Below are 20,306 nucleotides of genomic sequence, written 5' to 3' on the forward strand. Positions count from 1 at the left end.
CATTTCAAGAAATCAGTGTGTGCCATTACTAGAGCGGGGAAGATTTCCAACTTTTGGTCAGGATTCTGTTATTTTTTTTTTAGGGTTTCTTTATGTTTCCAGACATGGGTGGCAGGTGAACACCCACCATTGGGCAGGCTAGCCTGCCCCTCGCCTCTGCTGCCTGAGGCCCTGCCCTGAGTGCCCCCCCTGGCTGGAGGAGCCCGAGCCCCCCCGACTGCCAGAACAAGCCGCTGGCTCCACCAACAGCTGCCCGCTGGCCCCAGCACCACCCTGGGCCACATCTGGCAGCTGGCGGGCCAGAGCTCAGGGCTGCTGTCTGGAGCTGAGTCCCTGCTGGCTTCAGGTAGATGGAGGGGGGGAGCAGGGACTCAGGATGCAACATGGGCAGGGCCATGAGCTGGTCAGGGGAGGCTTAACCTGCCCTGGCCTATGATACCCACCACCCATGAGAACAAACAGCTCTTAAATAAAGAGATTAAAAATATTAATTAGAAACACGGAAGTGTTAGTTGTGCAGTAATCTTGGAATTTCAAAAGGAGCCTAATGGTGTTAGATGCCCAAATCCCATGGAAATTCAATGGGATTTGCATGCCTAACTCCCTTACTACTCTTTTTGAAACAAGAATCTCTTTCTTATGCTTTTTATATTTTTGTCAAGTTTTCCATGGAATATTTTATTTTATTGGAAACATATTAGTAACCACAAGGGAGACTCTCTTGATGCTTAGTAAGTATTAGACATTGTACAAAGAATAAAATGTTACAGCCAATGAAGTCAATAAATCTTTCTTTTGAATTTTTTTCTTCTATAATCAGTTTATTTTACCTTACTAAATTTACCTCAACCTAAAGTTCCTTGAGGTGCTCTGTTATGAAGGTGACACTTGCAGGAAAGCCTGGGTTTGGAATGGCTCTAGGCTCCACTATGATTTCTGTCTACACAGTGAGCACTTCAGATAAATGGTAGGAGCAGGATTAATCATGCCAGGATCGTATTAGACCTAGTCATCTTTTCTGCTCCTCAAGAGCAATTGCTCTTATCATCAAAAGCAACTCCAACAGAAAGCACGGATAAAATGTAGAATCTCCCACCAATCATGCTAATAGTTAAGTCTCAGATGATGGTCACTGAGAATAAAGTGATGAGATAGAGACACTATGAAATGATGTATTTCCATTACGCCTGAATGTAATATACTGGAAAGATGTGACATGAACATGTTCTTTGTGACTGTACAAACTACTCAAATCAATGAAAAAAGAACATGAGGAAACACTGTTAAGAACATTAATTTATGGAATGGCATTAGGCATGGTTATGAATTAGTATTAGGAACAATACTAGTATTAGTCATGAATTACAGTGTAGTATACATTTATGTCTCTGGCTTTAATGAAAAAAATTGAATGGTGTATGCTATTCTAGTATATAAACCAAGGGATTCAAAACTCTGGGATAATCCCAGTGTGTCACTGGTAGATTAGTACATTGACTCGGGGATTCCTGAGAATCCCTCTTTAGCCTTCAGCAAGTCACTTAACTTCTCTGCATCTGACATTCTTCATATGTAAAATGGGGAATACTATGTTTTCAGTAAAGTGTGCAATACAATAACTATAGTATCTATTTCCAAGAATTGCATGGGGATTAGTAAATTTGTTTTTAAAAATACTTAGAAGGTGTAAAGGACATTGTTGTTATTACTACTGAACTGCCGAAAAAGGCAATCAATTTAAGTAATCTGGAAAATCAAAGATTCTAGAAACAATCGGTTCTATACAGACTTCACAGAATCTCATAAAGAATCATTCCTTTTCACCATTTTGCTGTAGGAGTACAGCATAATTTACTGGTGGAACAGTAGGGTTGTTAGAAGAGATCTCCAGCCCAAATATCATCAAGAAAGTGACTGGAAACAAGAGGCAGCTACTGGATATGTTACATCAGCTACAGAGAAGGAATTTATTTGTGGATGAGAGAACTACATTTCGTTCCTGATGATTTTGACAAGATTGTTGTATGTAAAAAATAGCAAGAGTGTCCTGTGAAGAGATGATTTTGTTAAAAAAAAGTTTTATTATGGGAACTGGATGTCTTGGGAGATTGATGTTATTGCTATAAAGAAGCTTTCATCCCTAGGACACTAATTTAAATATGGTAAGGTCAGTAGAAGTCATCATCATTTGACAAGATCTCTGTGGTTTGGGCAAATTAAGTTGTGGTCTCAGTTCATTTGCTCATGGACAAGTGTTCCCATGATACAAATCTTCACTACAAATGGCAGTCTAATCAGAATGGGCATGAAGACAGAACTATTCTCTCATCACTAGAGGTGTTCCTGTCATGTCTTGAATAAGTTTCACTGTTCAGGCAATGTGGAGAAACTTGCACTCCTGCTAGCAGAGAGCACTTGCTTTGGAAATAAATATTGTACTTCAGATATCCATTTCTTAAGTATTAGAGTCCCTTACAAAGATTCAAAAAGTAATATAAAAAGTGTAAAGAGTCAATAAAACAGTCAACGTGATAGCATTTTCATCGTCTAATCACATAATGCTATGTGAGGTCAAAACAACAAGTCATGCATTATACATTTGAAATGTTGTCATCTTAAATGGTGCTAACATACTAAGTGTCCAATCTCCCCTCCCAGCAAACAAACCAACCAACCCACCAACTACCTGCGGATGGGTTCAAAGATTTTTCAGTTTGAACTGTAGAAAGTTTTCTGGCATTTCAAATTAGTTTGAGCAGATAACCACATCCAGATTTAACAGTAAATGCCAATACATTTTTTATTTTAATACCGTCTGATTAGTTCTATTTAAGTGTTAAAAGTAAATCTACCATACAACTGCCTCGCATTGAGAAGGAAGACGGTACTACAATTCAATTTAGGACATCTGCTATCATACTAAAACTCTTACTTTGACAGAAACCTTTGGCTACCTTCCATTGTATTCATCTAGAAATAATGTTATTGTGCCTTTCAGTATTAATTTTGTGCTTCTTAAGTTTCTGTAGCTCATATGCTTCACATAATGTGGCCCATGAACCACTTCTATAATTGGATAACCCTACACTGGACACAGAATATAAAAGCAGAAGTTGATTTTTTAAAAAAGAGTAGCCACTTTAAAATCTCAATTGAACAATATATTTCATCTCACCTTAGATCTCTATTACAGGAAAACAGACCTTAACTACAGGATTTTAAAGGAACACATCAGAGTATTCATTTTTTGTTTCTTACACCAGCAACACAGCAAAAGCATTTTAAATTAAAATGTACACAGAGGAATATATTTTCTGCGCACTGAGGGGAAACACTGAGATGTTCAAGGAATGCATCTTTTAAAAGAGTACACTCAAAAACATAAGACTATTTCACAAACCTCAGAAGTCTCTAAATGAATATTGTTCATGAACAACTGCATTAAAGCTATTTTTCATAATTCAGTTTAAAAGTGTACACACTATTTGTTTAGTTCTATTTGTGTTGGCAAATCTCTCCATCTCCTTCATCCAGCATAAATTACTTGCTCCAATTCTTCAGTCTGAATATTTTTCATTTGTCTTTTTAGACTCACTTCCTATCAAAAAGGTGGCACATGCAGCCTACTGTGAGATCTCTGTCAATGCTACTTTAGGAGTCACCCAACTGGGATTCAGCAAAAGCAAAACAATCATTACTCGTCTTCCCTTCCTCCCCACTATAGACCCAATCCAACTGCTACTGAAGTCAGTGGAAAGATTCCTATCAAGTTCAGTGGATTTCGGATGAGGCCCAATACACCAATCAGTCTCAGATACTGATGAACAAATATCACTACTGTTGCTTGTGAAGTTTCCACCAAACAAAATTTTGATTGGAAGTGGCAGGATCAGTGGGGGCAGGGGGATTTGTCACATATTTGAACTCCAAGAATGGTTATAACAAAAGTAGAATAGATGGGGGGTGGGGGGGGAAGTAATGGAAAGAGAGGGAGAGAATATTCCAGACATTTTTAGCTTTAGAAACTTCAGTTCAAGACTGAGATGCAGCTCAGATGAGTTATTACTTTATTCCCCAAAACATTTGCACCCACAGCTAGTCTCCACCAGTCTGAAAGTCTGGAAAAAGTTACCAAGTTCAGTCATAAGGTGTGGCTGGCAGTGAGGGAAGCCACCAATATATCATTATGGGTGAAACTCTGACCCTCATGAAGTTATTGGCAAAAATCTCATTGGCTTCACTGGGGCCAGGATTTCATCTTGTGTGTTCAGAATTGCTAACTTTGGAAGGATACTATTTTTTTTTAATTATTCGAGTTTAAGCATGAATTACAAGTAAAACCTGATCTTCCATTAAGAATCTATTTTTTTTTCTTTTAAAACAAATTTAAAGAGAAAACAAAATGTTAGAACTTACATTCAATATCAAGGTACATGCTCTTTTGATGCCCACCAATTCTACTTGCAGCTTCACAGTCATATCTCCCTGAATCTGACAACTTCACATCTTTAATATGCAGTGACGATTTTCCATGCTGCCCTTTGACTTCTATACGGCCATCTGGGCTCTGTTTACATTGATTCAAGAAAGAGAAAGGGTTTTATATATAGATATATATACGTATATGTGTATTTGTTTTATATATAAAACACCATTAATAATTATGACTGAATGTACAGTATTTGTTGTGAAAACATCTCATCATGTATGGTGAAATAAATATTAATGACTAAGCAATTTCAAAATCTGTCAAATATACAGTTGAAAAAAAACTAAAGAAAAGAGACGTTCTGATTCTAGACTCCATGGTCAAGGGAATAAGTACATGCTTAAAGGAACACTGTCAAGTAGTTAATTATAATTTTAAGATTGATATAATCTGTCTGTTCAATTCTAAAGGGCCTAATTCTGATCTCACACTGTTGTAAATCAGGAGTAACTCCGATCAAGTCAATGGAATTATACTGGTTTAAAATCATTGTAAATAAGATTAGTGTCTCTCTCTGTTCGCTTTCATATCAGTGAGAAATTGAAAAATCCAAAAATGAAAAAGCAGCTATTGATAACTTTATTCTTTTTCTTTTTCTGCTAGAAGCACAAATTAACTGAGAAACCACAGTCTGGAAACACTCCTGGAACCACTGGATTTCACTGGTGATACTTATGATAACATAGAAGTATAACATAGAAGAAAACTGTGATAAACAAACACACACACACACACACACTGGCTTCTGCTTTACCAGGAAAAAAAGTTCAATTTTGCCAGCTTGAGGATGGGGGAGGATATACTGATGGTGGGCATAACAGGTAGGAAGAAAAATATAATTTACAAGCCTATAAGAGTATGAAAAATAAAATAGACATTGAAAAAAGTATTTAAGTACTTGAGAGTGTCACTTTAACATGGTCCAGAGGAATGTGCAAAAGGTTAGGAGTTTGGAACTTCTCAATTCTAATCCTCGCTCTGCAGTTTATTTGCTCTACAACCTTCAGCAACTCACTTCACCTCTTTGCCTCAGTTCTTTCATCTGTAAGATGGGGACATGATACCTACCTCTCAGGAATGTTGTCAGGAGTAATTAGTTAATGCTTGTACAATACTTTAAACATCTAAAGCACTCTGAGGTTCTATCCTGTAAAACCTTGCTGTCTGGCTCTACTGCTTGTTACCATGAAGGTTCCTACTGTGGCTGCTAGTGTTTGAAGGATTTTACCTCATGTCTATGTGATTATTTTCTGAATTAATGAAGGAAAATTACATGAAAATCAGTTCACAGAATTGTTCACATCAACACAATATCAGCAATGTATATGCCGGAATCATTATATAAAGAAACCTGTGGTCCTGATCCCACCTCAGAATCTAATAGCACAGACCTCATTTCCCGTGCACAGTCCCATCGAACTCAAGAGGATTCTGTATGGGTGCAGGGGTTTGCAATAGTAGATGCCAGCACAAGAATATGCCCTAAAATCCCTCAAACTGATAGAAATAAAACAAGATCACTAGCTCCTACTATGTCAATCTTAAATGCTGCAAAGTATATTAATCAAATGCATATCCTCAAGTCATCAGGAACATTCATACAAATGTCAGAATTTACAGTCACTAGTGAACAACTGCTAGACTAAAAGATCTTGATACATCATGTTTTGCGTAGATTTTTTTGTTTATTCGTTTGTTGTAACCTTTTTAAAATTTTGCTTTTAAAATAATTTTATTTATTTATTTGCAGGTCTGCCGTGTTTTCCATTTTTGTTTTAATATTTGTTAAAGTTGATGGCTGTTGTTACTTGTTTGGATGCTGCTTAACTGGTTCTACTTTAAAAAGTGAAATAAACAAATGGATAATTCTACATCAAGTTTGTTCCTGTTTAAAAAATAAATTGAAGCAAAAGTGTTTTAGCAGTTTTACAATACATTCAGTGACTCCTCCTTCTGATTTTAACTTGAGAACTGCAATTGGATCATATTGGATAACATTTAAAATTGCTATCAGAGACTTCCTATACCGAAATGAGCTTATGACTAGTGAATGTAACTTTAAGTTAAAAAAGTCAGAGATACAATAGGGAGTAGTTAACAGCACTATCCATTCATTAACAACTATCATCATACAGGAGTAAGGTAGTTCAACAGAAAGGAAAAAATGATCTGATTGATGCACAGGAAGTAAGACCTGATGTTAGGGTTAATACCAGGGTGCAACATTCTCGTTCAGGACCATGCAGCTCCGATTGAAATATAGGTCTCATCATTAAACATGTATCTACTTAGTTCTGATAAACATACAGTAATACATTTGTTCCTTAGAAGAATCTAAATCACTCCTTTCAAATACAGCAATGCAGAGTAATGAGAGATGGCATAAGAAAAATATTGCCTTTGGACGGTTGGTTTACCGAAGCCCTGCAAAAATAACATTTTTTTCTTAAAGTTCCACTTAAACTATGATGAAAGACCTTTCTATTGTACTGTGCAATAAATTCTCCCCAAGAAATTGTAATGTGTTATATTATCTCTATACAAATATATCTGCTGAAATTATTTTACTGTCTAACTTTTACAATCAGATTGGGGCAATGGTTTCCTGTTTCCAAAAATGGCCATTACCACATCTTTTGGGAGAAAGGTGCAAAAAAGCCTAAGTAAACAATTACAGAATTAAAATATTCAGAACAGACGTTCATCCATCAGTTGGTTTATGCCCTGAAGGGATTGTATCCCTTCCAATTCTTGGAGTTTTTATTTTATTTATAATACTATCTAATGGAACTGTGAATGTTTCCATTATTCATATAAATCATAGAATCATAGAAGATTGGGGTTGGAAGAGACCTCAGGAGGTCATCTAGTCCAATCCCCTGCTCAAAGCAGGACCATCACCAACCATATCATCCCAGACAGGGCTTTGTCAAGCAGGGCCTTAAAAACCTCTCAGGATGGAGAATCCACCACCTCAGGTAACCCATGCCAGTGCTTCACCACCCTCCTAGTGAAATAGTGTTTCCTAATATCCAACCTAGACCTCCCGCACTGCAACTTGAGACCACTGCTCCGTGTTCTGTCATCTGCCAACACCAAGAACAGCCAAGCTCCATCCTATTTGGAATCCCCCTTCAGGTAGTTGAAGGCTGCTATCAAATTCCCCCTCACTCTTCTCTTCTGCAGACTAAACAAGCCCGGTTCTCTCAGCCTCTCCTCGTAAGTCATGTGCCCCAGCCAATCCCTTTTGTTTATTTATGATCACATATAAAAGTGAAGATGTTTTTATTAAGTAGCAGTACAATAGCTTTATTAAGTAGTAGTGCTACTCCTTTCAACCTGCCAAAGCTGAAATTAGGGATCGGTGTATAACAAAGAGCCAAAATGAGGGAAAAGAAAAAAAAATAGTCACAGAGGAAACTTAAGATGGTATCTGATTTATTCCTTTAGCATAAATAACTCTTACAGTAACTTTGGTTTCCTGATTCTTTATTTATGAAGTAAATAGATTTTAATAATGTTTCACATTACATATGTCCAATGTAGGTCTGTTTGGGGCTAAAATGAATGATGTTCCTCAAAATGAGAAGTATGACTATCCAATACAGAAAATATTTCTGCAAAGTGTTAGAATAATTCCAATGAATCCAAAGCATATGTTCTTGAAATCAATTGGAATTTTGCCTAAGGACTTCAGGTTTCTCTATGTATTTATGGCATCATGGTATCAGAAAAGGAAAATATATTGCACACACCCACCACACAGATCAGCATTATATCCAATGATAAACATTGTAAAGGAAACATTTAATTTAGCATAAAGTTAGTTTCATTGTAATATTTTTCTGTAATTAGACTGTGATGCCATGGCAGGATATTTTGTGCTCACACATTATAGTGATTATCACCACAGAAGTATATAATAAATAAAGCAAATATTTTCTTTATAAATGTTGACCACCATACCTCATTGTTCTAAGTTTGAGATGAATTTTCAGATCCATTTTTACTTTGTTAGAAGAGTAATAAGTTACGACTATCTCCAAACTACCAGAAATGGTCAGCAAGGCCATATCTCCTTATCAAATTCTAAATAAATGTAATAGTTCAAATTCTTCTCTCTGCTACACCTGTGCAAACCCACTATAGTCAATCGGTTAAACAGGTAAAACTGAGAGCAGAATTTACCCAAATATGGATAACTAATCAAGATATTACAACATTTTGCAATGCTAGGGCTAGCAACAGGGTCATCAAAATTAACTACCTACAAAAGTGAATATTCTACTCTGATACTCTACTGATCTGATATTCAGGCCCTCTACCGTATGCAATGAGAAGCATAAGACCATTTGAATAATAGTGAAATGCCTTTTTTTCACCTCAGTGGGCTTTATCAGGGATTACTTTGTTTACTTTTCCTTTATAAGTCACCAGTATGAGCTTATTAGATTTAAAAACGATATAGGTGGAGGAAATAAAAATGCTATGGGAATATACAGTACTTCATGAATAAACAGATATGTCTTTTTTAAACATTTCTATTTATTAATATTCATTGACATCATTAGATAATTAGAAAATATATATTATAGTGTCTTGTTCATTGCTATTTCAATTCCATTGTGTTTCTCAGGAAATTAACTGCCAACTCTTTAGGCCTAGAATAGTGGTTAAAGATGCTTTTATGTCACTGCTACCAACCAAAATTAGTTTACTCATTTACTCTCAGTTTATTGACGTTTTAAAATACAGTGTCTCCTATTAAAATAGTCAGAATTTGTCCAGAGATACGACATTAATACCACAGCTATCTCCTATACTTAGTATAAAGAAAATCTATGTGGTAGCTGAGATCATTATGCAGTAACTGTTGTCAAATGATAACTTTAATATGACCACTGTACTTTGTATTTCTTAAACAGACGAGGGTGAAAGTCATCCCCATTTGAATTAATACTGTGGCCAACAGCAATCAGTTCTACAATTCAATGCTGTAATAGTAAACTCTTATCTAGAGGATCTTAAAAGCTACGTTGGGGCACACATTATCAAAATCAGCGAGATACTAAACCACAACTTATTAATTAGCCCATAGATGAACATAAACTCAGTCTGGCACTTTCCAGGAAGCAAATGCCAGCTGTAAAATGTTCATAATGATCAGCAATAGATTACGACATAGCAGTAACATTTCCGGTTGCTGAAAATGGTAGGTTCTCTTCTCAGGATAATTATAATTGCTTTTTGTATAGCCTCTTTCATAAAAGTAGCATAACATTTAATTGTTATCCAAAGTTCTTCTCCCATATAAAACCTAGTAATGGGGGTGGGGGAACCCTAATATATGTATTTTTAAAAAACTGCATTCATTCCACTTCTCTGGGATCACCAGAGGAGCATAGAGGGCAAGTGATCCCAGAAAAAGCAGCTCAGACAATCCCATTATCTATCTAGGTTTTTATACAGATGCTCATCACTGTGTTATCTTTCTGGATGGTTTCCAGGGCTTGAACACCTCAGACCCACAGATAATAATGTAGAGGTACTATCCTGCTGGGCTTGTCTGACCCCAATACCCATACACAGCCACAGCAGCATGGCTGGATTAGTCAATACACATGGTGATGCACAAGTGTAGGTTGACAACCCAAATGTGAGCGCTCAGCCTGTTGGAGGATGTCATCAAGAACACACAGGAGAGGAATGCTGATTTAAGCAGCATTAAGTTTATTGTATAACCCCTTTTAATGTGGTGTTCTACAGTTCTTGGATGGGAATGTACTGTCTAGTGTAGTTCTTCCCAGTCTCTTCTCTTCTACTCCAGGCCAGAACCCCTGGCCCATTTTTTCTGGAAGAGAGTGAGGCTATTATACAGATGTCAGAGTGTTATGCATAGCTGCCTTTTCCCTCCATGTGGCCTACTCTGTCTTATTCTGTTTAGGTCATGGACACATAGGAGAGCACTGTGTCATAGAAATTTACAAACTAGTATATTAAGACAATAAAAAATGCCAGAAAAACAAGCTAAATTTGGAACACTGTATATTTAAAAAATACACCAGTTTAACTAAAGTAATTTTAAAATTGATGTAGTAAAAACTGGGATAATTCAGACAAGGGAACCCATTCTGTGGCATTGGCTACATTGGGGTTTCATCCACTTATAGGTGGTCACAGTATGGCCCTATGACCTCATACAATAATTCTGACTATATTTCCAAAATCTTGATCTATGACACTTTCAAAATGTAGTCAAGTAGGACTAGAAGCTAATGATCTGATAAATGAGAGTTCAACGAAGCAATCCATCCCAAGAAATCTGACTGAAACATATTCAGTGAACTGGAAAGTTTAACCTCTCACAGCATGACAGCCCTAGCATTTTGAATAGTGATAGCAATCTAATTCCATCAGCCTTATTTACAAAGACCTAGAGATTAAATATTCAAGGTACAATAAACTGTCAAGAACAAAATGAGATTGTTCTTTATAGATGCTGCAGTGAGCTCAAAGTTAATAACTGTGTAGAGCCATGATAAAAAATAAAAATCTTTCCAAACAGAAATCAAGTTGAGAGATTCTCTACATAAATACAATACCCCTGCCTCAAAATTCAGTTCACCCCTAGTGAATTCTATCAAATACTTTAAAATGATGACATCAGTGTGGTTACCTGCTTATCTGTGGACTCTGCAATTTATTTATTACTTATATTGCTTTATATATCATCTGTTACCTGAATTTTCCTTTTGTGATCCCTGGAATTTCCTCCTGATATTTGATGTTCCATGTATGCAATTATTGGCAGGCTGCTGGGTGGAAAACATCTTCCAAGGGTCCCAAGAGAGCAGTGGGGTTGATGAGAGCCTCATATCTAAGGGTTCCAGAGAAGACATGCCTCTTTCAGAAGTCTCGAGGAAATTGCTAAGAGAACAATATCCACGGAGAGAAAATAGCAGCTTGTGGTGTAAACCAACTTTTAGGACTAATCATGTGCTCTGATACAGAGAATGTCTCCAGGAGCATGATTCCAGTGATGTTACAGATTCAAGTGTATAATTTTTCAGTTGTTTTGTGTTGGTGAATAGTGCACAATGAGATGATGGTTGAAAACATTTTTCTTTTCTTCTTGCTTCACAATTGTAACAGGCTGCAACTGGTATGAATTGGGGGCATAGTTGTTGGTTGAGTTTGATTGATCAAACCCTTCTCTGACTCCCAACTGTGGAACTACTGGACCAAATGAGATGGCATTGTACATTTGCCAGAATGTGCATTTTGAGTTGGCTGGGAGTAGTGTGGCAGGTGAGAACAGCTGCATGAAATGGTGACTGGATTGTGGCTGGACTTTGATAGTATCATTTGTCTGGTGAGAGCAGCTGTGACATTTTGTTGATTATCTTCTCTCCTACAGAGCTCAATGATTGTGCATTTGGCTGTGAAGGGATCTATTTTATATTACTGAAGGACAAGTACAAGATCTCTAATAAAATCCTCACATTTAACATCTAGACAGGTTGAAATTACTTTATTTGTTCTCATATCAGAGTTTAAAACTTGTTTTTATGACTAAAGTATCATGACTCCCCATATCACTGTATTAGATTTCAGTGCCTGTCACTGTATAGAGACATCAGGCATTTCTCACTGACAACCTGCACCTTCTGTGAAATGCTTCAGTGTTTTTTGGATACAAAGTATGCCAGATTTCAGCTACCAAAATGATAAGGGAACATGGGTCTAGTATTTAAACTTTTTTTTTTCTTAAATACATTTCCATAATTGTCCTGAAAACACACAAAAACCTCTGCAGCACTTGCAATATATCTGGTCTGTATTCTTCCAAAGTAGCGGTCACAGATGTCAACAGTAGCAGAGCCCAAACAAGAAGACACTTTAACTTTATGCTTAGTTCTTCATTCTTTCATTTTCTGCATGCAGTCAGATGGTTCCTAATTATAAAAGCAAGGACGCATTATTATATAGTCTACTGATATTTTGAACACATGATATTGAATTTTCAAGAAGAGGCACAGTAATTGAAGTTGATGAACAGAATTATCTTTGGAATGTCATGAAACACAACCATTGTAAGGAAACTTGCTGCTATCAGTTGCTGTTGAATTGTCATCCATGAAAGAGCAAAAACTTCAAACCAGACACTTGTGAGTCATTCAGTCTGAAGCATTTCAACCAGCAAATATAGTATGGCCCAGTAAGCTGGTCCTTGAAGTAACAAGGTAGAAGAGAAGAGTTGCCAACTGAGTTGAAAGTACTGGATTAGGATAAAATTCCAGAAGTCCAACAAAAATAGATGATGAACAATTCCTATTCTGAGAATCTACCTTTGATGATGAGAAAGGGCTGTCATTCACAACAGCCATCAGCATGCAGAAGCTGATGGAAGCTCCCTTCTGGATGGTATATTCACAACATTTCCCATACTCTTCAGGTAAATGTATTCTATCCATGCACCTGTTGAAAACAGCAGAAAATTCCAGAGTATTGCTACGTGTTTATGCCTTAATGTCCAGTGAATCAGAATAATGCTACAGCAGAGTCTTGGACTTGAATGATTTTTATGGAAGACCTTGGGAGTCATCTAGAACAGCAGTTGGTTTTTTACAGATTTCAAGCAGGTAGCAATCATTGCCGCGTGCTACAAATTTCTGAAGGGATTGAAATCTGCTTATTCCACATGGGAGAACTTATTCAGACTAAGCCATTAACTAGTCTTGAAGTAAAGGCATTTTGTTGCTTTGACTTTCTTTCCATCTCCAGACATTGCGGCTACTTTCAATGAACTCAAAGTGGAAATGCAAGCAGGTACTATGCAGATTTTTATAATTCAGGAAAATGATATTCTTGAGAGCTCCAGATGGCATTTAAGAAATAACAACACTATACAAACTATATAAACCTTTATTGCTTCGTGCTGGTGCTTACTTGCAACATTTTAGCTGGTGAGTAGTCAGGTGACACATCACGCTCCACATACCAAAATCAAACACTACAGCATAAAACAGAAGGTTGGGTTGCTGTTCTTGGAAGAGCTCACTTTGGTTTGCTTGTAATCATGAAGGCATATGAAAGGGAAATGATGAAGGAAGAACATTGTATCTGGTCATTCAAAATCATCTCCTATACAGGTGAAAATCACTAAGGAGAAATGGTTGATGACTAATAATGATGAGTATATTATCAGCATGCAACAAAATCTTACAGAGAAGCTGGGCAAAACATGCCTCTGTGGTAATAAAAAGGGAAAAATAAAAACAAAGAATTAAATAAAATTTTTCAATCATCTGCACTTCGTTATTAAAGGCTCCATTCCTGAAATAAACAATTTTATTCAGATAGATGTCAGTTCTACAGAGCAGGATGAGCACAATTTACAGGAATAAGATCATAAAACATAAGTCTTATCTAATACAGACCTTATTTAGTACAGTCATCAAAAATAATAGTTTGACCACAGAACCACATCTAATCTTAAAGGCAGTTACTGAGATAAGATACTCCGGCTACAAGATCAGCCACAGGTGGCTATATTACACCTTTGTGCTCCCTTTGGAACTGCCGCAGTTCAGACTCCAGTATAAATTGGAGTAGCCAGAGAATCCATTATGCTAGTGGGAGACTGCCAGAGCACACACAGTCCCAAAGCATGTGCAGATATGGGGTCTGATCCTGTTTAGAGTCTAATACCTTCACTCACCAGAATCTAGCTACTAATGATCAGTCAAACCCTATGCATGTGAACAAGAATCACCAGTGCGAACTATCCATGGCAGCGGTTGTGGTAAGTAGGATCACTCTGCTCAAGAACTTTGACCAGATGACGTTTTTACTCAAGTCAATAGCAAAACTGTCAAGATCAAACCTCCACATGTTTTGTAACTGGCTACAGGAAACTATTCATTCAAACAAATCACTTTTAAAAAAACATAATATGTGGATACAGTTCTGTATGTTGACTCACAGAAAGTGGTGATAACATGGCTCTAGATAAGTTTTCTGCTTGCTACAGTTATATTACCGAAAGTCTATATAGGTATTTCATCATTTTACTTATCTATGGGATCTTTTTTTTCTTTTTTTAACTCATTAAAACATTTTGGAGATGACACATATGCTGATGATCGCCACACAGGATTTCTGAAGGCTGTCATAATGCACTCAAAACTCAACAATAGATGTCATCAGTCTTCCACACTGAGGAAGAATATGAATGGGCCAACAGATTGTGGATCCTGGATCTGTGGTAAGACCCAGCAGAAAAAAGGTCAAAATGCCATATGAGCTTATTTATTTGATTTTATTTATTTTTAATGTCCTACACTTTGGGAAATTGTAAGGTGGACTGAGAAGTGGAGAGCCATGGGAAAAAATCTCCTTCTCTCGGGGAAGATAACTCTGAGTTCACTTAAATTTTAACATCTTCCTCATCATTCACAGAGGCACTGTACATTTATAACTGTATATTGTAAAGGCTCCCAAAGCAGCTTCACTCATTCTGGCAACTCTCCTAGGCACAATTCTACAAAGCACTGAGCACTCCCATGAGGTGCTGAGTTCCCTCAATTCCCATTCAAGTCACTAGTAGATGAGAACACACACTACCTCACAGGAGTGCAAAGCGTCCTGCAGGATTGAGACAACAGAACGGGGATGGAGATGGTCTAGGCAGGCCATCTTCTGCAAGGCACTTAGCCCTCACACCACAGATAAGCTAATAAAATACTTGGAAATGCTGCGAGCTGTGGAACATTGGTACAATTATAGGTGGGTAAAGGGGCAAATCCCTCTCCATCTTTCAGCCTGCGGGGACCAAGAATGTTTTTCTCCTCTGAACTTACAACTGGCAGACAGACAAAACAGAAACAGGACCTATTGCTGCTGAGTGCTGCAGCCTCAGCAAACTCTTCCTCCACTCCTCTTTCCTCTTGCCACAGAGTTGGAGGGGCACAAACCAGCTATGTCATGGTATCTATAGAGGAGTATTTATATCATGTTTTTTTACCACCAAGGGAAAAACTAGTTAATTTTCTATTTTTAAAACTGTTTTGTTAATGCACACCACATCACACTTAGTTTTAATTACATATTCAAATTGTGGTCCTGTGTCCTATCTGACAGTGGCAAGCAACAGAGGCTTCAGAGATAGGTGCATGCAACTCCGCAGTGGACAAATGTGGGATAATCTGTCTCCAGGAAAATTTTATCCTAATCCCTAATTGTTAGAGATGAGTTTGAACTCTGAAACCTGATGTTTTATACCCCTTCAAAAATTGCAAGCATTAACAATTGTAACTCTGAATATTTTTATCCATATAAGTGTCCAATTCCTCTTTGAATCTTGCAAAATTCTTGGCCTCAACACATCCTGTGGCAAGAATGCATTGTGTGAAGAAATAAAAGCACATTCAGTGCATCTCTTGGCAATCTCATGGATTTGATGACTTTCTCTTACTATATATATATATAGTGTTGAGGTATATATATGAGAGAGAGAGAGAGAGAGAGAGAGACAAGGAGGCGGGACTAGCTCAGTGAGAACAGGAGTTTAAAAAGACAGGTCCTAAACAACCAGATGAGCTAGTCTTCATGGGAGATTTGCAAGGGAGTTTAGAGAGGATGTGTGAAAGACAAACTCATCTAGCAAACATACTTTAAGCTTTGTCCAATAACCCCTCCCCAAAACACCAACCAAACAGCTAAAAACACCGACAAGAATAAAAATAATGCAGGCAGAACTCCAGCAGCAGAATAGGGGCATACACTCATTGATGTATGATTACCTGCCTTGTGGGCAGGTGGCATATGTGTGTACTTGGTGCAAGCAGCTCATGGCCCTCAGAGACCAAATATTGGCACTATAGACCAGAGTGGTTGAACTGGAGGAACTAAGGGAAACAGAAAGGCACATAGAGGAGACTTTCAGGGACATGGTAGAGTGGCCCCACACCCATTCTGTCAGTCTCTGTGCTGTTGAGGACAACAAAGGTCTTGGGGAATGAGAACATCAACCTGGAGCACAGGGAAACAATCCCATAATTGGGACTCCCCTTCCAGATGATGTCATGGTATCCTCTCACACTGGGGGACCCCAACTTTAGGAAGGGCCAGGTAATAGTAATGGGGGATTTAATTATTAGACATAAGGATAGTTGGTTTTGTGATGACCAGGAGAACTGCATGGTGAATTGCCTGCTGGGTGAGAAGTTGCAGACCTCATGAGACATCTACACAGACTTATCTACAGTGTTGAAGAGGAGCCAGTGGTGACAGTACATATAAATACCAGTGACATAAGGAAACATAGGATAAAATTCCTGGAGGCCAAATGTAGGCTGCTAGCAAATACATTAAATTCCAGGACCTCCATGTCATCATTTTCTGAAATGCTTCCATGCGCAGGACCAGTTAGAAAGGCAGACGTGCAGGGTCTCAATAAGTAGATGGGACAATGGTGTTGGAAGGAGGGAGTTAGGTTTACTAGGAACCGGAAACCTTTTGGGAAATGAGGAGCCTATAACGGAACCAGATTGCTGGCATGTAAAATAAAAAAGGTCATAGATGAGCTTATCCACTAAGAGATTGAGGAAAGGTGATGGATCTGGAGGAACACACAGTTTGAACAAAGACATATCCCCAGTTTGTGTCTGTGTGTGTGTCAATTACCATGTTACCAAATTTTGCAATTTTACTGTGAGCAGTGAGATTTTGCCTCCTGCCAGGAGTGGCGCCAGGCTTTCTGGTGCCCTAGGCAGAATTCCGGGGGGGGAGGTATTTTGCGTGCTCCCCATGGGGCGCGCGGGAGCATCCGGTTCTGCTCCTGTCGCACCGCTGAAGAAGGACCCTCCGCCAAAATGCCGCAGGCGACAGCGGCAGTCATTGCCGAAACGTCGGCGGTAGCACAATTGCCTGCCGCTGTTTTCAGCGGCACGACGGAAGCAGAACCCAAAGCTCCTGCGCGTGTCGTGGGGAGCACACAAAATGCCGCCCCCCAAATCCTGGCACTCTAGGCGATCGCCTAGGGTCGCCTAATGGAAGCACCGGCCCTGCCTCCTGCTATACGAGGTTTCACTCTAGAGACCAAACAAGATCTTGTCCCCATTGCACTAGGCATTGGACAGCCACATAGTAAGGGACACCCCACCCTGAGCAGTTTACAATCTAATGCAAAGAAAAGTGCTAAGTTTGTGATGAGAGAGCTGGAACTGGACCCACCAAACTCATCCCATATAAAGCCATCGAACATTCATTGGATTGGAACAGTTTTTAATCTCTGTTGATTCTAACTGCTGGCCTACAGTCAAAGGCTCTGCTGTGCATGAGCAATGCCCTGAGACATCCAGTCATTTATAAATGCTAAAGCTAGACCGTCAAGAATGAATATGTTTATTAAATCAAGTTCAGACCTTTGAAGTTTATGCAGACAAGATCTTTCACTTTCTGGACACACAAGAAAAATCTCTTACACCTGGCACTCAGTCCCAAAGATACCTTACATTAAAGCACCTCACCCTCTTCTTGAACAAACACCTCCTATTAACCAAAATGCATACACTGAAAATAAATTAAGACAAATATTAACAAAATTTCCAAGGTCACTTCTAAACACAGTATTTTGCAATATAAAATCACCCCAACATTTCAATTATTCCAGGGTTTTTAGTCTGATTCTTATACATTCCATATACATAAATTTTAAAGTTATGGGTTCAAAATTATATATATACAAGTTTGAAATCATAACTTTCAGATTTACTTCAGCTGTAGTGTGATGAGGTGTCCACCCCATACAAGGCTTGAATGGGTTAAGGTGGCCCAGTGGGCCAATTACCTCCCCAGACTGCACCTGGAGGAGAAGCCAGGGAGCAGGAATTGATTAAATGAGGCTCAGCTGGGGAGGAACAGAAGGGGCCTGTATAAAGCCCAAGAGCTCAGAGCAGAAGGGTGCTACTTTGTAGTCACTCCATGAGAGAAGGGAGGTGTGTTTGGGTCTAGGATAGGTAGCCCACAGTTACTCCCTGGGAGGAGGAGGAAGTTGGGAGTCTGGAAAACCCAGAGAAGGAGGATAACCAGAAAGGCTCAGGGGAAAGGTAGCAAGGTATGGGACAAGGCAGATTCTTGGCTGCTGAGGAGAGGGCCCCTGAGCTGGAACCTGGAGCAGAGTGGTCTCCCATCCACTGGGGAAGTGGTGCAGACCAGATAATGGAGAGCAGACTGCCTGGACCAGTTACCCTGAAAGAATCTGATGCCCTAGAAGGGGAAAACATACAGTGACCTGGCTGGAGGGCCAAGTCACAAAATGGATCAAGAGGCCGCCAGAGGAGGGCACAGCACCTGGAAAGAGCTAATCCCCAGAGTGACAAGGACTCAGGTTCTACCAGTTATGTGTTGACCCCGTGACATGTAGGAATAACTTGTGTGGGGGGGAAAACATACTGTTATCTGCTATGTGGATCAGTTCATGTTGGGAGACCCATCAATCTCCTTTGCTTGTGGGTTACAAAATTATCTCTAGTCAGCAATGACATGTTGGACATCAGGATTCCTGGTGTCTATTTCTGACTCTGGGAACAAAGTGTGTTCCAGTGATAATTGACAGCAGCCACATACAATCTCACTCCTGTTTGGATCATTTCCAGGGTTTGAACTCAAGACCTCTGGATGTAAAAGCTTGAGCTGATACCACTTCAGGTAAAGACCTACATGTGCTAGCTTGGAGACAATAATAGTCATAAACCTCTTAAAGTCATCTGGCCATTAGAACATAACACAGTACCAAACTGTGTTAGTGCATTTGTCATGATTCTTCTAAAGGGCAATGAGGCAAAGCAGATGAGACTTGGCTCTTTTATGTTAAAAGCTTGGGTTCTATTCACAGATCTATCTTTAGCTTCCCAGTGAAAACTCTGAATTATCTTACCTGTAAAATGGGTGAATTAAAATTACTCAAAGGTAGCAGTATGAGGTTTTAGTTAATAGAAGTGTTGTGAAGAGCACATCAGTGTTAACAAAATGTCAAAAAAAGTACTGGGACTAGAACTCTCAGTTTTCCATTTTATAGTTCAGTGCACCATTTCTCTAAGTTTCCCCTAAATCATATATAGAAAGGACCTTAACATGTTGTCATGAGATCTCCTGCAGCAGGGGCAGAACGCACATTACTCATAAGGTATTTGTGAGTTGCAGCACTCTGCCTCCTGGCTGACAACAGGAAAGGGCCCATCACAGACAAGTTATAACCCACGTAAGAACACTGAGATTTCCTGAACATGCTCAAATCAGTATCGTTAACATCACTGTAAAGACCCTATGTGCTATATATGATAATCAGATTGGGTCGAGTTGTTGCCCTAGATTTGAGGAGTGTATATACCCCGGAATGTGATAAAGCTAATTGCAACCATATTATGTGCACTCAGCCACTATGAATTAATGAAATAGAACTTCATATAGTTAAGGGTTAATTTGGAGACAGGGTTTCAGAAGCAAGGTTGTAATTACTGGCAGTTTTAATCAGTATGGGAGGAGGGGAGGAAAAAGTAAATAACTGAGAGTGAAAGAAGATATGTGGATGGACATCCTTGACTCTAGACATCTTTGACAGGAAAAGTTTATTGAAAGTTAGGAAAAGTGATGATTTATTAGGGGTCATTCTGACCTATGTGTTTAGTAGAAGTTAGTTATAAAAAGGTTCAGATAATAGAGTGTATTTGGGAGCAGTCCTCAGGAGCTATCTTGTGAGAGACATTTTCCTGAGATATTTACTCCCCGGCAGGGAAGCATTTGGTCAGCACTG

The 20,306-nt window shown here is 38.7% G+C and overlaps 1 protein-coding gene across 1 annotated transcript in view; it reads right to left on the bottom strand.

Moving 5' to 3' along the window:
• Positions 1–20,306, bottom strand: part of LOC123357025 (neural cell adhesion molecule 2-like) — a gene marked incomplete at both ends in the record, with an annotated part of 83,937 nt that overhangs the window by 51,873 nt on the left and 11,758 nt on the right. Inside the window, one exon of the mRNA XM_045000288.1 lies at positions 4,417–4,567. Coding sequence (XP_044856223.1) covers positions 4,417–4,567 — 151 coding nt within the window. The remainder of the gene's footprint in view (positions 1–4,416; positions 4,568–20,306) is intronic.

Source organism: Mauremys mutica, unplaced genomic scaffold (genome assembly GCF_020497125.1).
Source record: "Mauremys mutica isolate MM-2020 ecotype Southern unplaced genomic scaffold, ASM2049712v1 000239F_np12_subseq_1343009:1457502_obj, whole genome shotgun sequence".
In the NCBI taxonomy this organism is placed as follows: domain Eukaryota; kingdom Metazoa; phylum Chordata; order Testudines; family Geoemydidae; genus Mauremys; species Mauremys mutica.